At 38.5% G+C, this 22171-nt stretch overlaps 1 protein-coding gene across 1 annotated transcript in view; it reads right to left on the reverse strand.

Annotated features, from left to right (window-relative positions):
• The window catches only part of CFAP44 (cilia and flagella associated protein 44), a gene marked incomplete at its 3' end in the record, with an annotated part of 129528 nt that extends 109833 nt beyond the window's left edge, over nucleotides 1-19695 (reverse strand). Inside the window, exons 1-6 of the mRNA XM_082839952.1 lie at nucleotides 19593-19695; nucleotides 10512-10667; nucleotides 9857-10016; nucleotides 5894-6056; nucleotides 3980-4082; nucleotides 32-248 (exon numbers count right to left, since the gene is read on the reverse strand). Coding sequence (XP_082696078.1) covers nucleotides 32-248; nucleotides 3980-4082; nucleotides 5894-6056; nucleotides 9857-10016; nucleotides 10512-10667; nucleotides 19593-19689 — 896 coding nt within the window. The 5' untranslated portion in view covers nucleotides 19690-19695. The remainder of the gene's footprint in view (nucleotides 1-31; nucleotides 249-3979; nucleotides 4083-5893; nucleotides 6057-9856; nucleotides 10017-10511; nucleotides 10668-19592) is intronic.
• Nucleotides 19696-22171: the final 2476 nt, after the last annotated feature.

Genomic DNA, 22171 nt, shown 5'->3' on the forward strand with positions numbered 1-22171 from the left:
GACTAGCACCTGCATCAGTCACGCAACCTACTTGATGTGGCCGGATCCCGATGTAGTAAGCTGCTCGTCATCTTCAGGATTGAAAGTAACCTTGAACACTTCCTGGGAAAAAGCTTTTGTCCTCAGTAGGGGCTGCTCTTCTTTCCAATTCCAGATTGTCAGTGTGTAGTCAGGGCTGCCACCAACAGAGGCCAGCAAGGTACCATCGCAGTTAAAGTCTACATATGCATAGGCCAGATCAGTCCCATCTGAAAGGATGAAAAGATGAATGCAAGTCTAATGAACACGGACAGCACTTACTTTTCAAAAGTGTATTATTTAAATTAGAAAACGGAGAGAGGGCTTCCCTGGTGGCGCAGTGGTTGAGAGTCCGCCTGCCGATGCAGGGAGCGCAGGTTCGTGCCCCGGTCCGGGAAGATCCCACGTGCCACGGAGCAAAAGGCCCGTGAGCCATGGCCACTGGGCCTGCGCGTCTGGAGCCTCTGCTCTGCGGCGGGAGAGGCCACGGCAGTGAGAGGCCCGTGTACCACAAATAAATAAATAAATAAAATTTTAAAAAGAGAGAGAGAGCACCCTTAGTGGTGTGCATTGGTGGAAGAATGCCAAGACTCCCCTAAAGAAACAGTTCCAAAATCACTCATCACCCTTGGCTGTAGAATGAACTACATGATATGGGGGGAGGGGGGAGGGTGAAGAAATCTTAATCACACTTTGCATGAGAAAAACACTTTGAGAATACATTCTACTTTATGAAGCGGGGAAGGGTGACACAAAAGCATATTAGACGGCAGAGAGAAATCAATTTAAAATCTGTCACTGAAAATTTCACGAAATAAAAATTGATGACTTCAGGTTTCTGGTTATGCGTGTGAGGAGCTAAGAAATCACCATTCCATCCTAACAACAAGTAAAAAGCTGAACAGACTGAAAAATCAACAGCTCTTCTTGGATCTATACGAGAAGAAAGGAACCAGGGCAAACCTCTGCCCCCAAGAATGGAGAGACCACCAGGTAAATACAGGGATTTGCAACTCACCAGAGCAGAGGTTTCCAAGCAGCAACAGCCAGAACAGCTCAAGGAACCACTGCTGGTGAAGTAAAACATGAACTCTAACTGACGAATTGCTGGAGGCTCAGTGTGGACAAGTCTGAGAATTAAAAACTCCAGGGGGACCCAGTCATAAGGTGGCCCCAACAATATTGTGAGATTTACCTCCAGGAGTTGACCAGATTCCTAAAGTAAAAACGTCTAGAAAAATCCCCCCAGGCTTCCAACAGAAGGAGGGGAAAAGGAACCATTTTGAAATACCCGAGAGCCTCTGTTCTTCTTAATAAGGTCTGCCCTCAGGGGAAACTAATTAACCAGAGCCTGAGGGCTGGAATGTTATCAGAGCTTAACTGACCTGGAGAAGGAAATATCCAACCCAACCCACTCTAGCCATCCTGTCCTACCTAAGAGGGGAGAAAAATGCTGAGAAACATTTGTGAAGTTCACAGTCCAGAGGCAAAGGCTCACCAAAAAACTGAGACCTAATCCCAGGACTAGAGAATGCTTCCCCTGCCCCACACCTTACCACCAGGTGACTAAAGTCCTATTTAAGGCAGTTCTTTTTACCCAGTACATCATGTCTGGCTACCCAGAAAAAATTACAAGGCATACCAAAAAGCAAAAAAAGACAGTTTGAAGACACAAAGCATGCAGCACAACCAGACATGGCATAGATGTTGGAATTGTCATATTGGGAATTTAAAACAACTATAATTAATATGCTAAGGGCTCTAACAGATAAAGTAGACAACATATAAGAGCAGATAGGCAATGTCAGCAGAGATGGAAATCCTAAGGAAAGAACCAAAAAGAAATGCTAGAGATAAAAAAAAAAAACACTGTAACAGAAATGAAGAATGCTTTTGATGGGCTCATTACTAGATTGGACACAGCTGAGGAAAGACTCTTAGCTACAGGATATCTCAATAGACTCTTCAAAAACCAAAAAGCAAAGAGAACAAAGACTGATAAAAACAGAACAGAATATCCAAGGGCTGTGGGACAAATACAAAAGGTGTAATGTATGTGTGGTGGGAATACCAGAAGAAGAAAGAGAAACATAAGAAATATTTAAACCAATAATGACTGAGAAATTTCCCAAATTAATGTCACACACCAAACCATGGATCCAGGAAGCTCAGAGATCACCAACCAGGATAAATGCCCAGAAACACTACAGAAAATGAAAGATAAAGAAAAAAAATACTGGGGAAAAAAGAAAAAGAGGGGGGACAAAAATCTTACCTAAAAAACACTAACCTAGAATTCTGCGCCCTGAAAAATTATCCTTCAAAGGTGACAGATAGGGCTTCCCCGGTGGTTGAGAGTCCGCCTGCCGATGCAGGGACGAGGGTTCGTGCCGCGGAGCGGAGCGGCTGGGCCCGTGAGCCATGGCCGCTGAGCCTGCGCATCCGGAGCCTGTGCTCCGCAACGGGAGAGGCCGCAACGGGAGAGGCCACAACAGTGAGAGGCCCGCGTACCGCAAAAAAAAAAAAAAAAAAAAAAAAAGGTGACAGATAAAGACTTTCTCAGACCAACAAACACTGAGGGAATCTGTTGCCAGGAGACCTGCCTTGCAAGAAATGTTAAAAGAAGTTCTTTAGAAAGAAGGAAAATAATATGGGTCAGAAACTTGGATCTACATAAAGGAAGAGAAGCAAAGGAGTAAATGAAAGCAAAATAAAACTTTTATTTTTCTTATTCTTGATTGATGTAACAGATAACTGTTCAAAATAAAAGCAATAATGTATTTGATTATGTATGCTTATGTCTGTGTGTGTGTGTGTGTTATGTAAGTGAAATGAATGCTTATATATAAGCTTATATGTAACTGAAATGAATGACAGCAACTAAAATGCCCCCTAATAGGTGAACGGATACATAAGATGTAGTACATCCAGACAATGGAATATTATTCAGCACTAAAAAGAAATGGACTATCAAGCCATTAAAAGACAAGGAGGAAGCTTAAATGCATATTACTAAGTGAAAGAAGCCAATCTGAGAAGGCTACATACTGTATAATTCCAACTCTATGACATTTTGGAAAAGGCAAAACTATGGAGACAATAAAAGATCAGTAGTTGCCAGAGAGGGTAGGGCAGTTATGAATAGACAGAGCACAGATGATATTTAGGACAGGCTTTGGGAAAACTCCTATTCAGAATACTGAATGATGTTATAATGATGGATATTTGTCTAAATGAATACATAACACCACAAGTGAACCCTAAGGGAAACTACGGACTTTGGGTAATTGTGACTGTTAACATCGACTCATCCTTGGTAAAAAATGTACCATTCTGATGAGTTATGTTGATAATGAGTAGGCTAAGCATGGGTGAGGGGAGAGGGTATGTGAGAATCTCTGAAACTTCCTCTCAATTTTATTGTAAACCTAAAAACTGCTCTGAAAAATAAAATCTTTTTTTAAAATTGACTACTGAAATTAATTATATGGAAAACAGAATTGTAAGATAGTTGTGATGGTAATTTTATGTGTCAGCTTGGTTGGGCTATAGTACCCAGTTATTCAATTAAACACTAATCTAGATGTTGCTGTGAAGATAGTTTGTAGATGCGGTCAACATCTATAATCAGTTAAGATTATCCTTGGTAACCTGGGTGGGCCTCATCCCATCAGCTGAAAGCACTTAAAGCAGAACTAAGGTTTTCCTGAGGAAGCAGAAGTTCTGCCCTTAGATGTAGAATCAATTCCTTCCCAAGAATTTCCAGCCTGCTAGCCTGCCCTACAAACTTCAGCTTTGCCAGCCCTCGTAATTACATAAGCCAGTTCCTTCAAATAAATCTCTCATCTATCTCCCACCAGCTGTGTTGCTCTGGAGGACCCCGACTGCTACAATAATGTTACATCTTCAAAATGTTGTTAACCTTAAACGTGAGATATTTTAAAGATTCTACTAGACTCACCTTGAAGTATTCTGTAGGGCCTCAAAGAAGGATATTCATAAATGATAATCTTGGGGAAAACTCCTTTTTCTGCTACTGTGAAGTAAGTTTTTTGGGGGTGAACCTATAAAAGATAAAACCTCACTAAAGCACCGAAAGGGAGATTATCATATAAATCACTCAGTTAATACAGTATTTAGCATCTGTTACTTTATAATTTGTTTATTAGGATCCATTCTAACAGAAAACTCAAAACTCGGCATCTAATAAATACTTGACAATGGATATAATTTAAACTGAAACTAGAAGAATACTCATTTTAAGTTTTACTTTCATTAAGAGAGTCATGTCTTAACTCTACAATTTTTTTTAATTGCCATCAGAAGAGCTAGAACAGCGGTTCCCAGTCTTTAGCAGGCATCAGAATCACAGGCAGGGCTTATTAAAGCACAGATTGCAAGCTTTAACACTAGAGTTTCTGATTCAGTAAATTGGGGCTGGGACCTGATATTCTGCATTTACATTTCTAACAATTTCCCAGGTGATGCTGGTGATGCAGAATCTGGGGACCACTCTTTGAGAACAACTAAGTTAGATGAATTGCTTACCCTGCGTTTGGTGTTTTGCTTTATTTTTAATGGAAAGCTAGAACAAGCAAGACATCTACTTACACTCAACACATAAATTCACCCTGTCTTTTCTGGAAGAGAGCTTATATCCCCCAAACCACATTTCTCATGGCTTTCTCATAGCCTCACAAGAGCATTTCTCATCCACAAATGGATAACTATTTCAGAAAAATTGAAGTGACATGGGCAGTAGAGGAAGGTCTCTGTCACTGTCTGGGCACCAGCAGCCCCAGCACACACGGAGAAGAGCCCCACCGACACACAAGCGCTCAGGGTCCAGGAGGGTGAGGTTTAGGGTTAGCATTCTTGTTCACACTACACCCCTAACTACTGACCTCAAACCAAATTATCGTGCCACAAAATAGAAAAACGGACATTTCAAAACTATCGTTGGCCACAAAGTGATAGAAAAATGAGCAGGCTAGATATTGCTCAGTCCTCTGCAGATGTGGGGGGACCTCAGGGCTCATGGTACTTTGAGATGGTCTCGACCGACTTCCTCCACAGAGCCTTCATGTCGGGCCTGTGAATATTTGCAACAGCTAGTGCCACCGTAGCATGTACCTGTGTATATATACCTAGCTTTTTGGTTTTGCCTCTTTTTTTCTTTTAATTGGCCGTGCACACGACTTGCGATTTCTTAATTCCCCGACCAGGGATTGAACCCGCGCCCCCTGCAGTGGAAGCGCGGAGTTCTAACCACTGAACCACCAGGGAATTCCCAGAGAGGGGCCTTTTAAAATGAGCACAAGTTGATTTAGTATGCTTTTATGCTGAGGATGCCTAAGGAAGTAAAGGCTGAAGATACAAGAAAGAAAACGACTGATGGAGACAGACACCTGAGGAGGAATGAAGAGACAGACTCGAAATCACACACAGATCTTTTTGTCAACTGCTTGAAACTACCGTATGTACAATTTATGCTTCATTTCCTAATGTTAAGCTCTTTTATCTGGCACTTAGCTTTAGTTATTATGTGAATTATCATTTGTGTTATTCATTTCAGTATTTTTGCAGAATAGCAACATAGCATTTACTGCTGAAAACCTGCATGACTATGGGAAAGTCACTCAACCTCTATTAGCCCCAGTTTCCTTATCTGCAAAATGAGATGATAATATTATTAATATAATATTATAATATTGCATGGAGCTAATGTCAGTGAACGTAGTGGTTGTCATCGTGAATTGAAAATGCCTTAGAATAAGACTGCTGTGCATCTCATGGAATCCCTCCTCACAGCCTGGCTGGTCCACAGAACAAACACATGGATGGATTTTTGTTTTCTAAGTTACTAAAGGCATACCCCAATGACACCAATTCCCCTGCCACTGCTACTTCGCAGGTAGGTCTGTTCCTTGGTTTTCAAATTCAGAAGGATCAGCTGGTTCCCAGCTACGTACAACACCATATTGCTGTCCAGAAGTTGTAGGTTGGCCCGCTTTCTGCAGTCATAACCAAAGGAATGTCTGAGGGAAAGTTGCAAAGGAAAACCAGTGAAACAACATAACCATCCTAGAGAGGGGAAAAGTAACGAAATGAATATATTTTTAAAACCCATACCCTTAGTTAGATAAAGATCCAGGGTTGAAGTAGTTGAATTTTATGCTGAAACTTAGAGTTATTTACTGTATTACTAATGTAATCTTGTTTTTAAATTAGGTGAAAATTCTCATACTCTGATTCAGTCTTTTAGTTTTCCTAGGAAAACCCTGAAAGCACATTAATTTTGTTTGCAATAAAAAATAAACTTTCTATTTGGGTACTATAGAGAGTAAAGTAGTCCCCTAAATAATTTCATTTTCCTCTCTCCTGCTAAAACTAAATCACATTATAATGTGGGAGAAAGTCTGTCTTTGCCATCTTTGTACTCCCAAAGCCTGTCCAGTTTGTTGACTGAACATAGTAAAAGGATCATGTAGGCCTCTTCCTTGATGCTGAAAGACAAGATGTTTAAAATTCTGACATGTTTGTGAAATTCTGACACACCAGTGACAATGTGACTACTGTAATAAATTCACATAAATATAATTGAAATTTAATCATATGAAAATTATAAAAATTGACTAAATAATACATAATATATAAGTATATAAAATAAATAGGCTAACATTTCCTTTCCAAGATCATTAGTATGTACGGGTGTGCAGATGAGTATATACGTGTGTGTGCGTTTATGCTATAGAGTAAAACTGCATTAATTCAAAAGAGATTTAAAAAACTGAGCTATAAAACATTTTTTAAGTGTACTTTGTTATTACGTTCAAGCTCAAATTAATATAACCCAAGATATAAGTGTAATAATTAAATGAGATCAACTATTAAAAAATTATAGTTTGGCAAAGAAATATATTATGTGGTGTATCTTAAGTAGATATATTCTTATTTTCCAAGAATTCATTGCTGAACACAAAAGTTGAAGGATCACTGGAGCAATCCTTATTTCTTGAGCCCTTGTTTTTGTTTTGTTTTTTCAGTCTGATTTTAGACGATTCCCCTTATTTGTAAGGAAATATTTTCAGAGAAAGAAATTATACAAAACTTTTAACAAGAACAATATGTCGAATGTAAAAAAGGAAGAGCAAATTTTAATTAACGCAATTTGAATTGTGAAGAATATATAAATTATAACTAACTACAAGTAACTATACCTATCTCACTGCCTCATAGTTAAATTGAAAAAAGAGAGAGAGAACATTTCAGGGCATTTGTACAAGAAAAAGGAATTTTATAAATTTAAAAGACATTAACGCCTAAAATTGAATCTTATATAGAAATGCAAATGAATATGTGATCCAAGATCTAGATGAAGCTATTCTGCCCTCATGGAGAATACCTGGGGCCGCCTCACAAATAAAGAGTAGGGTCTACAGCCCCTTATCTTTACAGAGCCTGGTATGGGGCAGGAAGTTTTGCCTTCCCTCTCCCTAAACTACTGTTCTCACCTTTCCTTCTTCCTTCTCTCCTTTCCCTTTTCCCAGGTGCCAGTGTAATACTCTAAAGGGCTAGAAGAATGTCTAACTATGAGGGTAGAAGCGGGCTACCATCCCTTCACTAACTTGGATGACAGCAGGGAATCGGAGACATGATCATTTATCTAATATTATCATCTGTAATTTCAGGGGGAAACTCCCTCTTACTTGCTGCTGTTTTGATTGAAGGCCCTTTCAAATGCAGAAATGGGTTAGATTGTAGCTTGCCAAACACTTTCCCTCTAAATCAATCACAACCTGCTTGAGGGCAGAGACTGCTTCTCATTCATCTGTTTCCTGGAATGCCTACCACAGAGTCATGAGCCTATTCGGTTGAATGAATGAATAACTAGAGTCTGATCTTTCCCTTTAAACCCCAGAGGACAAGGCAGTCCCTAAGCAGAGCTCTGAAAATGTTAAAATGTATTCTGACGTACCTTCATCTCCCTTCTGTTTTATCTCATCCTCCCTTTTGGCACCTATTCTTCACTTCCTATCAGAGGCCCAGGGCCTTCGCTGTTTGTCCATGTCCATCTAGAACCTCCACTTTAAAGTGGTGTTTAAACACTGTCTTAAGTGCTGTTTAGTGTCTTCTATAAATTATGCTGTGGTTTAGGTGATATTTTATAAATTATACTTTCTTGATTGATTTAGAAGACACACATGTTAAAACTGAAGTAGATGAAGAATTAAAAGGGTATATGGGGATACATGAGAGCAGACTTCTTACAGCTTCTCACAAGAAATAGAGATTATATTTTTTCATCTCTAGAGAGTAGGACTAAGTCTAACGCAGGACATTCCAGAAAGGCAGATTGTAATTCAAGGCCTGGAGGAGCTCTCTAATAATGTAAGCTATTCAAAAATGGGATAAGCTGCTTTGTGATTGCCCTGGTTTTGAAAGTGTTCAAGTCCACAGCTTATACAGCCACTCCTCCTGCATGAGTAGAAAGGATTCATGCACTGAGCCAAACGTCAAGATCGCTCTGACTCCCTTATTTACAGGCTAGGCATATCTCTCTAATACAGAGATCCTTGTATTCAGAAGCACCAAATCCCCAGTGTTGAGAGCTGGGAGAAGGCAGCACAATCAAAATTACCCGAGAAGCTTTTTCAGAGTACATATATACCCAAGCCCCTCTCCACGTGGAAATAATGCAGTAGGTCCAGGAAGCTATCAGAGCACGTGCATTTCAGGAAAAGCTTCTAGGTGACTAATAAACCACTTCATTTGAAAAAGATCGACTAGAAGGCCAACTGCATAACTTTTATCAGTAACCTGTCCAAAGGCCACAAAGGAAAAAAAAAGGCCCTCAAGAGAGAAAACTCCAGGTTACGAATTTCAGGGTGAATTAGTTTTAGTTACACCTGGGATCGAAATAAAGTTAGAAGATATAATAACAATAACATGTTCTATTTTTACATAAAAAGCAAAACTGAGTCAGGAAGTACACTGCCCTTCCCCTCTCAGCACCCCTTTTATAAGGGGCCAGTCAGTGTCTGGGCCATGCGGTCATAACCACTGCCCTTCTGAGGGTAGGCGTGCTAAATTGCTAACCAAGGGCCTTAATGGAAATTGTCTCCTAACTAGCACCTCACAAACCTAACATCATAAAGTGATGGCAAACCCTAAATCCCCTTGTTAATCATCCCACTTTTACTTTTCTTCACAGAATTTTATTCTTCTATTAACATGGGTTATATTGTGCCCACTTCCTCAGGGCTGTCTTCTCTGTAGCTCATCTGGTAAATAATGCGAAAGCAGTAATGCCTGACAATGGCCATGTCAGCGTTTCAAGCAGGGAGATCAATGATTTTAACTTAACAGGCATTGAAAAAGGGGTGCCAATCTGGTAGAGATAAATGGGGATAAGAGGCCTCCTGGTCTCCTTCACATCACATCTCCTGAAAGGACAGCCAGAAAAGCATTATATCTCTTTATGGTTATTTGGCATCTAACAAAAGCTTAGTTTAAATTAAGATCAAGCATATCTATCTTAAGCTTCTTAGAATTACCTAAGATAGGGGTTGGCAAACTGTTTTTGTAAAGGGCCAGGTAGTAAATATTTTAGGCTTTGTGAGCCAGATGATTTCTGTTGTAACTACTTAAATCTGCCCTTGTAGTGTGATGGCAGTCATAGACTTCATGTAAATGAATGAGCATTGCTGTGTTCCAATAAAACTTTATTTAGGGAAAAAGGCCAGAGGCCAGATTTGGTCCATGGGCTGCAGTTTGCCAACCCCTGACCTAAAAAGCTGAAATTCCAAGATTATACATATGTAACTGGAGTGGATACACAAGTGTAAGAAGATCCAGCGGTATGTCTGAATCCGGAGTCACAAAAGGCATCGAAGCCAGCTCCATATAATCGTAGAAGAAGCTTTCTGATATTTTCTTCTTAACTTCCTCCTCTGCCTCTTCTGCATCTGGGACAGGAGTTTCCACGTACTGAGAGTCTAAAAAATTAAAAATATTTTAACTAAGAAGAGTGTCTGGTCAGTCCTAAAATCGTATTTCATGAAGACAGGAGGAATGTACGTAGCCCATAATACTCTAGCAGTAACTACTACTTCTGGCCTGGACATAGGATGCCACCCACAAGTGAGCATGGAAGCAGAGGCAACGCGCCTGTGTGCATTGGGGTGAACGCCTAGCCCTGCATGGTTCCGGCAGTCTCAAAGAACAGCGCACGGTCAGTTCTAAGGGAGAGTTAGTCTCACTAATGTGGGATAGATCACTCCTTAGACAATCCCACTCCCCAGAAAAACCCAGTATGAGAGTATGTGATACTCAGAATACACAACTCCAGAGCTGCTAAAGCACCCTATCAGGATATGTTTGATGCCCTTTCTTTTATCACCTCCACACTTCCTGCAACCATTTCTTTTATGGATTTACAGCTGTTCAGTTAAAACAGTGACAAGTACTAATAGAAAACCAGTAATACTTACTTCCAATGCTTTCCACATAATCATCTTGAGATGAACTTGAACTTCCTTCCAAATGTTCCACATAGGATTCATCATCCCCTAAATATGATTCTTCCCCTTCAGTAAATGTTTCACCTGTGGTATCTTCAACAGATTTGTAATCCTCTTTCATAGCGGCTATACAAAATAATTTGTTTTAATAATTTCTAAATTTGAATTAAATAATTTCTAAATTTGAATTAAACATTGTCTTAAACATTAAATAATTTCTAAATTTGAATTAAACATTTCTTATTTCCAAAGTACCTAATACTTCCAATTCATTTGTGCTCTAAACTGAATGAATTTTAAACTCAAAAATTGCTACAAAAATCATTTTATTTGGTCACTCTTGCAGCTTTACAAAAAATTTTTAAAGCTTTTCCTGTGAGTAAATCTCCACTTTCACTTCATTTGCAGTCTATTTCCTACCACTGCACACTTACAAGAAAGTAAAGGATAAAGAAAAAAAGATTGGCTAGTATGTTGCTATCATTTTTTCAATTCAATTTCACTTGAACAACATGTTATTTATAAGGACCTTTTATGTCAAAGATAACGCATATTCAAGAATAAACTCCTCTGGGTATGACTATGTCTGAATGATATCCTAGGAATACATCAGACTATTTGCTTCAGGACAAGCTAGAAGAGAAAAAGAATTGGAATGGGAGTAGAATAGATCTAGGTATAAGCCAACATTCAGATCAAGTCCAAACATGGCTATGGTTCACATATACCATGTCCAGCAGGTGAAAGGGCTGGATGAACTTTCAGAATAGTAAGGCAGAAATGGTAAGTATGTCAGAAACAGAGTAGAACCACCTAGTCGGTCTATCTGAGATGAGGCTAAAAGAAGAGCAACAAGGCCCAAGACTAACTTGAATGAGGTGAGAAAGCTGGGCCAATCCAATTAGCAGAATAAGAGGACAGGGTTCTGTAGGATTCATGCATTTGGATGGAAAGAAAATAATCCTCGACACCTAAATGGGGCCCACTTCTTGAACTCCCCTAGGGGAGAGCCCTGGGTAAATACTCTCCAGTAATACCATTTAACAGATTTCTTAGCTCTTTCTTGTGACTGTTGCAATCAAACACTATATCCCCATCTCAAGATTGGGATATTATCTGCTGGCCTGCCTCTCTCTGGGAACAGAGTTCAAGCTGCCATTAGATGAGTTCAGGCTGCCAGCTAGGATGAGGGAATCACTGATAAAGGAATCAGAAGTGAATACAAATGAAGGGGAGTAAATCATTTTTCTAAAAATGAATATTCTGAGCCTGGTTGAAGGGTTGTGCCACTGAAAGGAAAAGTGGAGTTTGGAAAAAAACGAATTTAACAGGAAGTAGACACATTAAATCAGACTGGCAAAGCAGCAGATCTTAGCAACTTGGTGACAACAAAGATTTCTATACTTTTTATAATCCCAAGATAGACAGGTGGAAGGATTATGATTTGATGTACAAATCAGCATTTGTCTTTCTATTCTTGGAAATAATCTAAAATCAACATTGAAAATGAAAGCCAAAATTACAAATGTCATTTTTTGTAGAACTAGAAGCTGCTAAAACCTCAAATCAGAAATGGATGGCAGGGCTGGCTGGTGGAAGGGCTGGCAAAATTAGTGGACACTGAACAAGGATGGGTGCAGGAGGAAGCAAAGGGAGGTAACCAAGGCAAGGAGACACCATAGCCACAGATCTCAAAAAGAGCCAGATGAAAGTTTGTTTTATGACCAAGGAATTTTACAAATTAATTAATTAATTATTTTGGCTGCACCAGGTCTTAATTGTGGCAATCTTAATTAAGATCTTCGTTGCGGCATGTTTAGCTGCAGCATGCGGGATCTTCAGTTGCGGCATGTGGGCTCTTAGTTGCAACACGGAGACTCAGTTGTGGCACGCGGACTTCTTAGTTTTGGCGTGCATGTGAGATCTAGTTCCCCAACCAGGGATCAAACCCAGGCCCCCTGCATTGGGAGCACCCACTGGACCACCAAGGAAGTCCCTGACCCAGGATTTTATAGGTGAGTTTCCTCCGCTTTTTCTTCTCTCTAGCCAATAGAAATATGAAGCTGTGGTGCCTCTCCTCACCAGCTGCCACAGAGGCAGGCTGCCTCCTGCAAATACAGCTTGCCTCTCTGGTCCTTGTTTACCTCCACCTCCTTTGTGAGATTGGGAACACAATGAGGAAGTCTGCAAATGATGTGACTGTGCACATAGAACATCCATAAGGACTCCCTATAATTATTACAATTTTTAAAAGAGTTTTGCATCGTTACTACATACAAAAACAACATACAAAAATTAATAATTGGGACTTCCATTTTGGCCATGATGAAGTAACCATGATGGAGTACCAGACTGTTCTCCTACTACAATTCTGGAATTATTTAGTTTTCCCTTTAATTCTATTTTTCTTCATGTATTGTGATGCTCTGTTATTAGATGCATACATATTTATGATAGTTATGTCTTCCTAATGTATTGCTCCTTTTATCATCATGAAATGTACTTCTTTGTCACAGATAGTACTCTTTGTCTTGAAATCTATTTTATCTGATATTAATATAGTCACTCCAGCCTTCAAATGCTTACTGTATGCCTACTATATCTTTTTCCATCAATTTACTTTTAACCTATTTGTATCATAATACTTAACGTGTGTCTCATATATCATATAGTGGGTTCTTGCTTTTATTATCCATTCTGATAATCTGTACCTTTTTACAAGACTTGTTAGTCCATTAATATTTAATATAATTATTGGTATAGTTGGATTTTGATCTAACATTTAATTATTTATTTTCTGTTTGTGCACTTCCCACTCTTCCATTTTCCCTCTATTTCTTCTTTCCTATTTTCTGTTAGACCATTTATTGTTATTCTTCTAGATTATTTATTCTTTAAAATTCCATTTTAATTTCTGTTAGCTTTTTAACTACTTTTCTTTGTTTGCTTTTTAAATAATTGCTTCAGAGATTATAATATTTATCCTTTACTTCTCACAGTCTACTTAGTTAATATTATAGTAATACACATCTTTCATCAACTGATGGAACAACCAGTCAAAAACTCCATAAGATATGATGATCTGAAAAACACTATCAAACATCCCCACCTGATATTTAAAAAACACTACACCTACACATTCAAAGGCACATGGGCCATTTACCAAGAGAGATCACTTGCTGGAACATAAGACAAGTTTTAATAGCTTTTAAAAGATTGAAATAATACAAAATATGCATCTTCTCTGATTACAACAGTAGTAAATTAAATTACAGAAGACATTTGGCAATTAAAAAACACACTTAAAAATAATGTATGGGTCAAGGAGAAATTAATAAAGAAATTATAAAATATTTCAAAGTAAATGATAATTAAAATATAACACCAAAATGTGTGGGATACAGCTAAGACAATGCTTAGAGGGAAATTTATAGCTTTTAGTACATATATAAGAAAACTCAGAAATCAATGACCTAACATTCTGCCTCAAGAAACTAGAAAAAGAAAAGCAAAAAACCCCAAAACTCAGAGTAAGTAGAAGAAAGGAAATAAAAATAATAAATAATAAAAATAAAATAATAAAAAAATAATTAATAGAATTAGTGTAAATAATAAAAATGAAAGCAAGACTCAATGAAATAAAAAGGCAACAAAACAATAGAAAAATTATCAAAGCCAAAATCTTATTCTTTGAAAAGATCGACAAAATGGATGCACTCCTAGCTAGGCCAATCAAGAAATAAAAGAGAGACAATACAAATCTTCAGTATCAGGAATTAAAATAGATCCTACAGAGTTATGTCAACAAATTTTACAATTTAGAAGAAATGTATAACTTCTATGAAAGATACAAAGTTACAAAACTTAATAAAGAAGAAAGAGACAACCCTCTATTTATTAAGGGAATTGACTTCACAGTTAAAATTTTTTCCACTAAGAAAATTACAGGCCCAGATACTTCATTGGTGAGTTCCAGCAAACATTTAAGGAAGAGATAATACTAATTCTACACAAAATATTTCTGAAAATAGAAGAGACCAAAATACTTCCCAGTTTACTATATGAAGTCAGCAATAATTTAGTCCTTTGATAAGAATCAGAAACCAATGTCTTGGTAACTAAAGTCCTTCACCCTTGTGAAAAATGCTGCATGGTCTGGCTGGTACATTTGGTCTAAATCTCTTAATAGGACTCTGTTACAGCAGAAACTCCTTGTTGGGTATGGGGAAGAGTCTACCTTAATCTCCGTACTTAGGTAGAAAACCAGGAAATTGATTCACTCTGCATGAGAATTCCAAAGGGTAAGATGTTGCTTAGATATTTTAGAAAGACTGAGAACAAGGTAAGGGCTCCAGGAAAAAAAATTCAGCTATCAGGTATGTAGCTGAACCAGGACAGAGACCTCTTCTCACAGCACCAAGGTAGAAGGTTTCAGAGTGTCAGCAGACTATTTCACGTTATCATTTGAGATCCTAAAACCCATGATTTATGAACTAATTTACGAGCTGAGGACAGGGCCAGGCCAGATTTGATAAGACCTGCCCTTAAGAAGGTCTGACATTAAAAAGGGAGGTTCAGGCAGTGCTGGACAAAGGGACATTATCATTAAATCCATCCATCCAGAGCGGGAGAGGAGCAGAGGGTGTTGGTCCCACCCACTCGGGCCCTGGAAGCCTGCTGGGCTCCCACATGGTGTCCCCTGCCCTCTGAGACTACAGGCGGGAGGCAGGCCTGGGCTCCTCTGTTCCGTTGAGCCTAAGCCCCAACCCCCCACACCTCCCAGGGCCTTTTCCAGCCCTGTGGGTCCTAAGCATAGGCCTTGCCCACTGCCCAAACCCTACCCCTGCTTAGGCTCTGCCCTCCACAGCCAAGGCCTTTTCCACCTTTTTTTTTTTTCTCCTCCTCTTTCTTATTATTGTGGTTCTTTTTTACTTTCTGGTTGTTGGTTCATCTATATTTTTATTTTTATATTCTTTCTAACATATCTGTTAGTTTCCTAGTCTAATTTTATTTTTTACTTGTTATTGTTCTCCATTTTTTTTTTGCTGCCCCACACGCAGCTTGTGGGATCTTGGTTCACAAGCCAGGGTTAGGGCTGAAGTTCCTGCAGTGGGATCTCGGAATCTGAACCACTGGACTAACAGAGAACCTCAGACACCACAGGGAATACTCATCAGAGTGAGGTTTCCCAGAGGTCCTCATCTTGGCACCAAGACCCAGCTCTAAGCAACAGCTTATAAGCTCCAGTGTTGGAAGCCTAAGGCCAAACAACCAGTAAGGCAGGAACACAATCCCACTCATTAAAAAAAAAAAAAAAATGAGATGGCAAAAAACATGTCACAGATAAAGGAGCAAGGTAAAATCCTATAAGAACAAATAAATGAAGAGGAAAAAGGCAACCTACCTGAGAAAGAATTCAGAGTAATGACAGTAAAGATGATCCAGAATCTCAGAAATAGAATGGAGGCATGGATTGAGAAAATACAAGAAATGTTTAACAAAGATCTAGAAGAACTAAAGAACAAACAAACAGAGATGAACAACACAATAACTGAAATGAAAAATACACTAGAAGGAATCAATAACAAAATAACTGGGGCAGAAGAATGAATAAGTGAACTGGAAGACAGAATGGTGGAAATAACTGCCAAGGAGCAGAATAAAGGTAAAAGAATGAAAAGAAAATCTCAGAGACCTCTGAGACAACACTAAATGCATCAACATTCAAATTACAGGGGTCCCAGAAGAAGAAGAGAAAAAGATAGGGTGTGAGAAAATATTTGAAGAGATTATAGTGGAAAACTTCCCTAACATAGGAAAGGAAATAGTCACCCAAGTTCAGGAAGCACAGAGAGTCCTATACAGGGTTAACCCTAGGAGAAACACACTAAGACACACATCAATCAGACTAACAAAAATTAAATTCAGAGAAAAAATATTAAAAGCAGCAAGGGAAAAACAAAAAATAACATACAAAGGAATCCCCACAAGGTTATCAGCTGATTTTTCAGCAGAAACTCTGCAGGCCAGAAGGGAGAGGCAGGATATACTTAAAGTGATGAAAGAGAAAAACCTACAACGAAGATTACTCTACCCAGCAAGGATCTCATTCAGATTCGACAGAGAAATCAAAAGCTTTTCAGAAAAGCAAAAGCTAAGAGAATTCAGCACCAACAAACCAGCTTTACAGCAAATGCTAAAGAAACTTCTCTAGGTGGGAAACACAAGAGAAGAAAAAGACCCACAAAAACGAACCCAAAACAATTAAGAAAATGGTAATACGAAAATACATATCGATAATAACCTTGAATGTAAATGGATTAAATGTCCTAACCAAAAGACACAGACTGGCTGAATGGATACAAAAACAAGACCCATATATATGCTGTCTACAAGAGACCCACTTCAGACCTAGAGACACATACAGACTGAAAGTGAAGGGATGGAAAAAGATGTTCCATGCAAATCAAAAGAAAGCTGGAGTAGCAATACTCGTATCAGATAAAACAGACTTTAAAATAAAGACTAACAGAGACCTTATCTCTGTTACAAGAGATAAGGAAGGACACTACATAATGATCAAGGGATCAATCCAAGAAAAAGATATAACAATTAGAAATGTTTATGCATCCAACATAGGAGCACCTCAATACATAAGGCAAATGATAATAACCATGAAAGGGGAAATTGACGGTAACATAATAATAGTAGGGGACTTTAACACCCCACTTACACCAATGGACAGATCATCCAAACAGAAAAGAAATAAGGAAACAGAAGCTTTAAATGACACAATAGACCAGATAGATTTAACTGATATTTATAGAACATTCCACCCAAAAGTGGCAGAATACACTTTCTTCTTAAGTGCACACAGAACATTCTCCAGGATAGATCACATCTTAGGTCACAAATCAAGCCTCGGAAAATTTAAGAAAATTGAAATCATATCAAGCATCTTTTCTGACTACAACGCTATGAGACTGGAAATCAGATACAGGAAAAAACTGAAAAAAACCACAAATACATGGAGGCTAAATAGTGTGCTACTAGATAAGCAAGAGATCACTGAAGAAATCAAAGAAGAAATAAAAAAAATACATAAAAACAAATAACAAAAACATGACGACCCAAAACCTATGGGGCACAGCAAAAGCAGTTCTAAAAGGGAAGTTTACAGCAATTCAATCTCACCTCAGGAAACAAGAAAAATCTCAAATAAACAATCTAACCCTACTCCTAAAGCAGCTAGAGGAAGAAGAATAAAGAAACCCCAAAGTCAGTAGAAGGAGAGAAGTCATAAAAATCAGAGCAGAAATAAATGAAATAGAAATGAAGAAAACAATAGCAAAGATCAATAAAACTGAAAGCTGGTTCTTTGAGAAGATAAACAAAATTGATATACCCTTAGCCAGACTCATCAAGAAAAAAAGGGAGAGGACACAAATCAATAAAATTAGAAATGAAAAAGGAGAAATCACAACTGACACCACAGAAATACAAAGGATTATAAGAGACTACTGCAAACAACTATATGCCAATAAAATGGACAACCATGAAAAAATGGACAAATTCTTGGAAAGGTACAATTTTCCAAGACTGAACCGGGAAAAATTAGAAAATATAAACAGACCTATCACAAGGAATGAAATTGAAACTGTAATTAAAAATCTTCCAACAAACAAAAGTTCAGGACCAGATGGCTTTACAGGTGAATTCTATCAAACATTTAGAGAAGGAGAAAATGGACTTGAGGACATGGGGAGGGGGAGGGGGAAGCTGGGGCAAAGTGAGAGTAGCAGTGACATATATACACTACCAAATGTAAAATAGATAGCTAGTGGGAAGCAGCAGCATAGCACAGGGAGATCAACTTGGGGCTTTGTGAGGACCTAGAGGGGTGGGATAGGGAGGGTGGGAGGGAAAGATGCAAGAGGGAGGGGATATGGGGATATATGTATGCATATGGCTGATTCACTTTGTTGTACAACAGAAACCAACACAGTATTGTGAAGCAATTATACGCCAATAAAGACCTATAAAACAAAATTTGAAAAAAAAAAGAAAAAACTAAATCATCCAGGAAAATACTGCAAAGCACTAGAAACTAAAAAGTAGACAATCCTGTGTCAGAAACATAGGGAGTGGAAAAAAGTGGAAACGGAAAAACAAACGAGAAGCAAACTAAAGTGTTTCAGGAGAGTGATATAATCATATTTTTTGGAAAGATAACTCTAATGGTGGTATGGACAGGAAGACTTAAGCAGAAATCCTTGTTGTAAGAGTCCAAGCAAGAGGAGATAGACCTCTAAAATAAAATACGATACGGAGAAATCATGGATTTACCAGACAGCCCTCAGATAAATTGAAAGAATTTAATGTACATTTTGTAAATGAATTGATTTCCCCAGGACCTGCTCTCCTCTAGGTGAATAGTAAAAATTAGATTCTGAAACTATATTTAGGATTAGAACTAAAAATGTCAATATTCCACTAAGCCACCTAACACCACGATGCCCAGACAGAAAGAGCCAGTCATCTTTTAAAAATCCTATTACAAAATTCTTCACTTTCCCTTCTATCTGCAATTTATGATATCCTTCCACATATGTTATCCAATTTAATCCTCAAACAGCTCACAACGATCACTTTACGGGTGAGAAAATTGAGGCTCAGAAAGGTGAAATAATTTATCCAAGATCAAGCATCTCTAAGTGGAAGACCCAGGACTCAAAACTTAAGTCCAGCTCTCTTTCCACTGCACTGTATTAGAGAAGCTCATTAAAGACCTTGTAGACCCTACAGGAAGGAGCCAGACCAGATGTGAAGATGGGTCATTATCAACATAGAGATGATAGTAACTTCTGTGTTCCAGGACTAGAGATAAAATGATTAAAACACAGAATCTGCTCTTAAAGAACTTAGAGTTTAGTAAGGGAATTAAACAAGTCAACCTTTCTGTCGTATAAACTTAGATATGCACTCTTTAAAAATTATTTTACTCCAATTTAATAATCAAGACCCTAAGTGTATATTATAATCTTTACTCACGTTCTGATGCAGATCTAGAAGAATGAGACTGCCTTCCATCACTCTTTGATCTCTCTGATTTCCCCCCATCAGTATCCTGATCATCTGGTTCCTTCATTTTCTCTGTAAGCACAAAATTGAGACAGAGACAGGGATAGAGCTGTAAAATAGAAATCATTAACAGATTATTTTCCCCCTAAACAAATCCCATGAGCACCAAACACCATGTGTGTTGACAATCTGTGTGTTTGCAAGGTATCAGAAATGACTTCACCAGCTGGAGGGCATGACCATCATCAGAGACCTCCGTAGAATGGCAAAATATAGTCAGATATTCCCTTCCTCCAGGCAAACTCGTCATCATGGTGCCCTCTGGTTTTCCAGAAGTCCACAGTGAAACACCACCCAAGCCTATCTTTCCTCTAAATGCTCCACATTAAAATTAACCCTTTGCCATCCTTCTTTTGGTTCATCCCCTCCTCTTCCCCCTCCCATCATCAAAGTCCCCTGGTGTTACTAATCAATTTCAATTTTTAAATATTTGTTGAGGATAACTTCTATGTATCAAATCTTATGTTAGGCACTAAGTTGTAGTACTGAACTAGAAAGATACGATCCTTAACTCAGTGGAGCTTTTTTAGAAATATAGGTATTAAACAGGTAATTAAAATATAATGAGTGCTACAAAAGAATAGGGTGCTGTGGGCACATACAGCAAGAAGATTAAACTATGTCTGGGGTTAAGGAAGAGGCATTTGAGACACAGGTCATGAGTAGACGTTGGCCAGGCATAAAATGGGAAAGATTATTGGCAGAGGGAGCTTCTAAGAGAGGCTTGTGTCTGTGAAGGCCTGAGAGCAGTCTATTGGCTAGAGCAGGAGAGTGAAATGGACATTGATGGGGAAGCGGGTAGCAGATCATCAAATTGTCTCTAAGCTTTGCTAAGGAGTTTAGAACTTATTTCTATGGTAATTGAAAGCCATTGAAGGTTTTTAAGGAGGGGAGTGACACGAGAGGTTTTCTCTGTCCTCTCTCTATGGCAGCTCTTGTAGATGAGAACATCTACTATGTCTTCCTTCTAAGTCTTCATTTCTCCGCACTAAACATCCCGTGTTTCCTCAACATTCTTCTATGGCACAGCTGGCAGGTAGACTAGTGGTTCTATTTGGATGAGATTTGTGGTTAGATTCAGGTTTGAATCCCAGTTTTGCCACAGAACTAGCTAATTACTTTACATCAATTCCTCAATTGTAAAATGGAAGTGAAGAAAAAACTATGTATAAGGCTGCTATGCGAATTAACTGAACTAGTGCATTATTATAACTTCCTGGTCTCTCAAGAAAGACTACTATGCCCAAAGCAGCCAGGATCTACACTACACGATCAGTGCATGAGAGTGCAGGATGACAACTACCCACCTTCATCTGGACATTAGGGTTTATACCATCTGTTTCCTTGCACTGACACCATGATACCCTCTCTTGATTTTTGTGTTTGTTTTTATTTTTTTAGAATTAAAGGATTGAGAAGTTGTATTGTAACCTGATGAGGCTTTGATGTCAGAGAGACTTGTTTGGCCAAGAAAAAAGGTTTACTTGGCCAAGGGCCAAGCCCCTAGCATCCCTTAACCTGTCAGTCCTTTTATATGTACAATGGGGAAGATAAGGTTGTCTGGCAGAGTTATTGTAAGTATTAAATGAGATCTTTTATACCCACAGTTCTCAACTCTGGCTGTACTTTAGAATCACTCGGAAAACTTTTTACAATGTACCATTTTCGGGGTCTCATTCCCTATATAATTCTTTTGTGGAGCCAAAGAATAAGAACCAGAGTTAAGGACCATGGGTTTATATCAAACTCTTCGTAGGTATTGGAAAATGGTAGTTTTACTATAATTACTACACATTCTCTTTAATACAGCTAGGGCTCAATAAATATGATCACAGAATCTTGAGAGTTGAAAGAGGGTTAATTTGGTCCAATCCTCCCATCCAATATAAATCACACATCTACAACTCAAGCCCAGGCTAAGAGTATTGGCTAGAACAACACTGACTGGGCTCAAAGCCTGGCTTTTCCTCTTCCTATTATAGTTGTGAGGTATTAAACAAGTATTTAACCTCTCTGTGCCTTCTCATCTGTAAAGTGCAGTACCTACTTCACAAGGTGGTTCTGAGATCTCAATGAGTTAATACAGTAAAGCTTTCAAAGAACAGTGCCTTGCACTCAGTAGGTAAAATAGTTGAAGGGATGAATGTTTTAATTCCTGAATAAAGGAACAAATGAAGGAACACACCAAGAGACAGTCAGCTTTAATTTAAACATTTCAGGTAAGAGGGTGAGCACATTCTGTTAATGTTCTCAGCTCTAGTTCTTAGGAAGTTCATTTTATATTATATGAAATCTTCCTCCCTGCAACTTGGATCTATTTGGCCCTATTCTTCTGGGGACACACAGAATAAGTTTTCCTGTTTACTATAGCCATTCAAATAATTAGCCAGTTAACTTTCTTACCCAGATCCTCTCTTTTCCCAAATAAAGCATCCCAATTCTTTCAACTATTTCTCACTAACATGTTTTCAACTCCTTTCAGCATCTGG

This window comes from Leucopleurus acutus (assembly GCF_964270905.1).
Source record: "Leucopleurus acutus genome assembly, chromosome: 5".
Classification (NCBI taxonomy): Eukaryota; Metazoa; Chordata; class Mammalia; order Artiodactyla; family Delphinidae; genus Leucopleurus; species Leucopleurus acutus.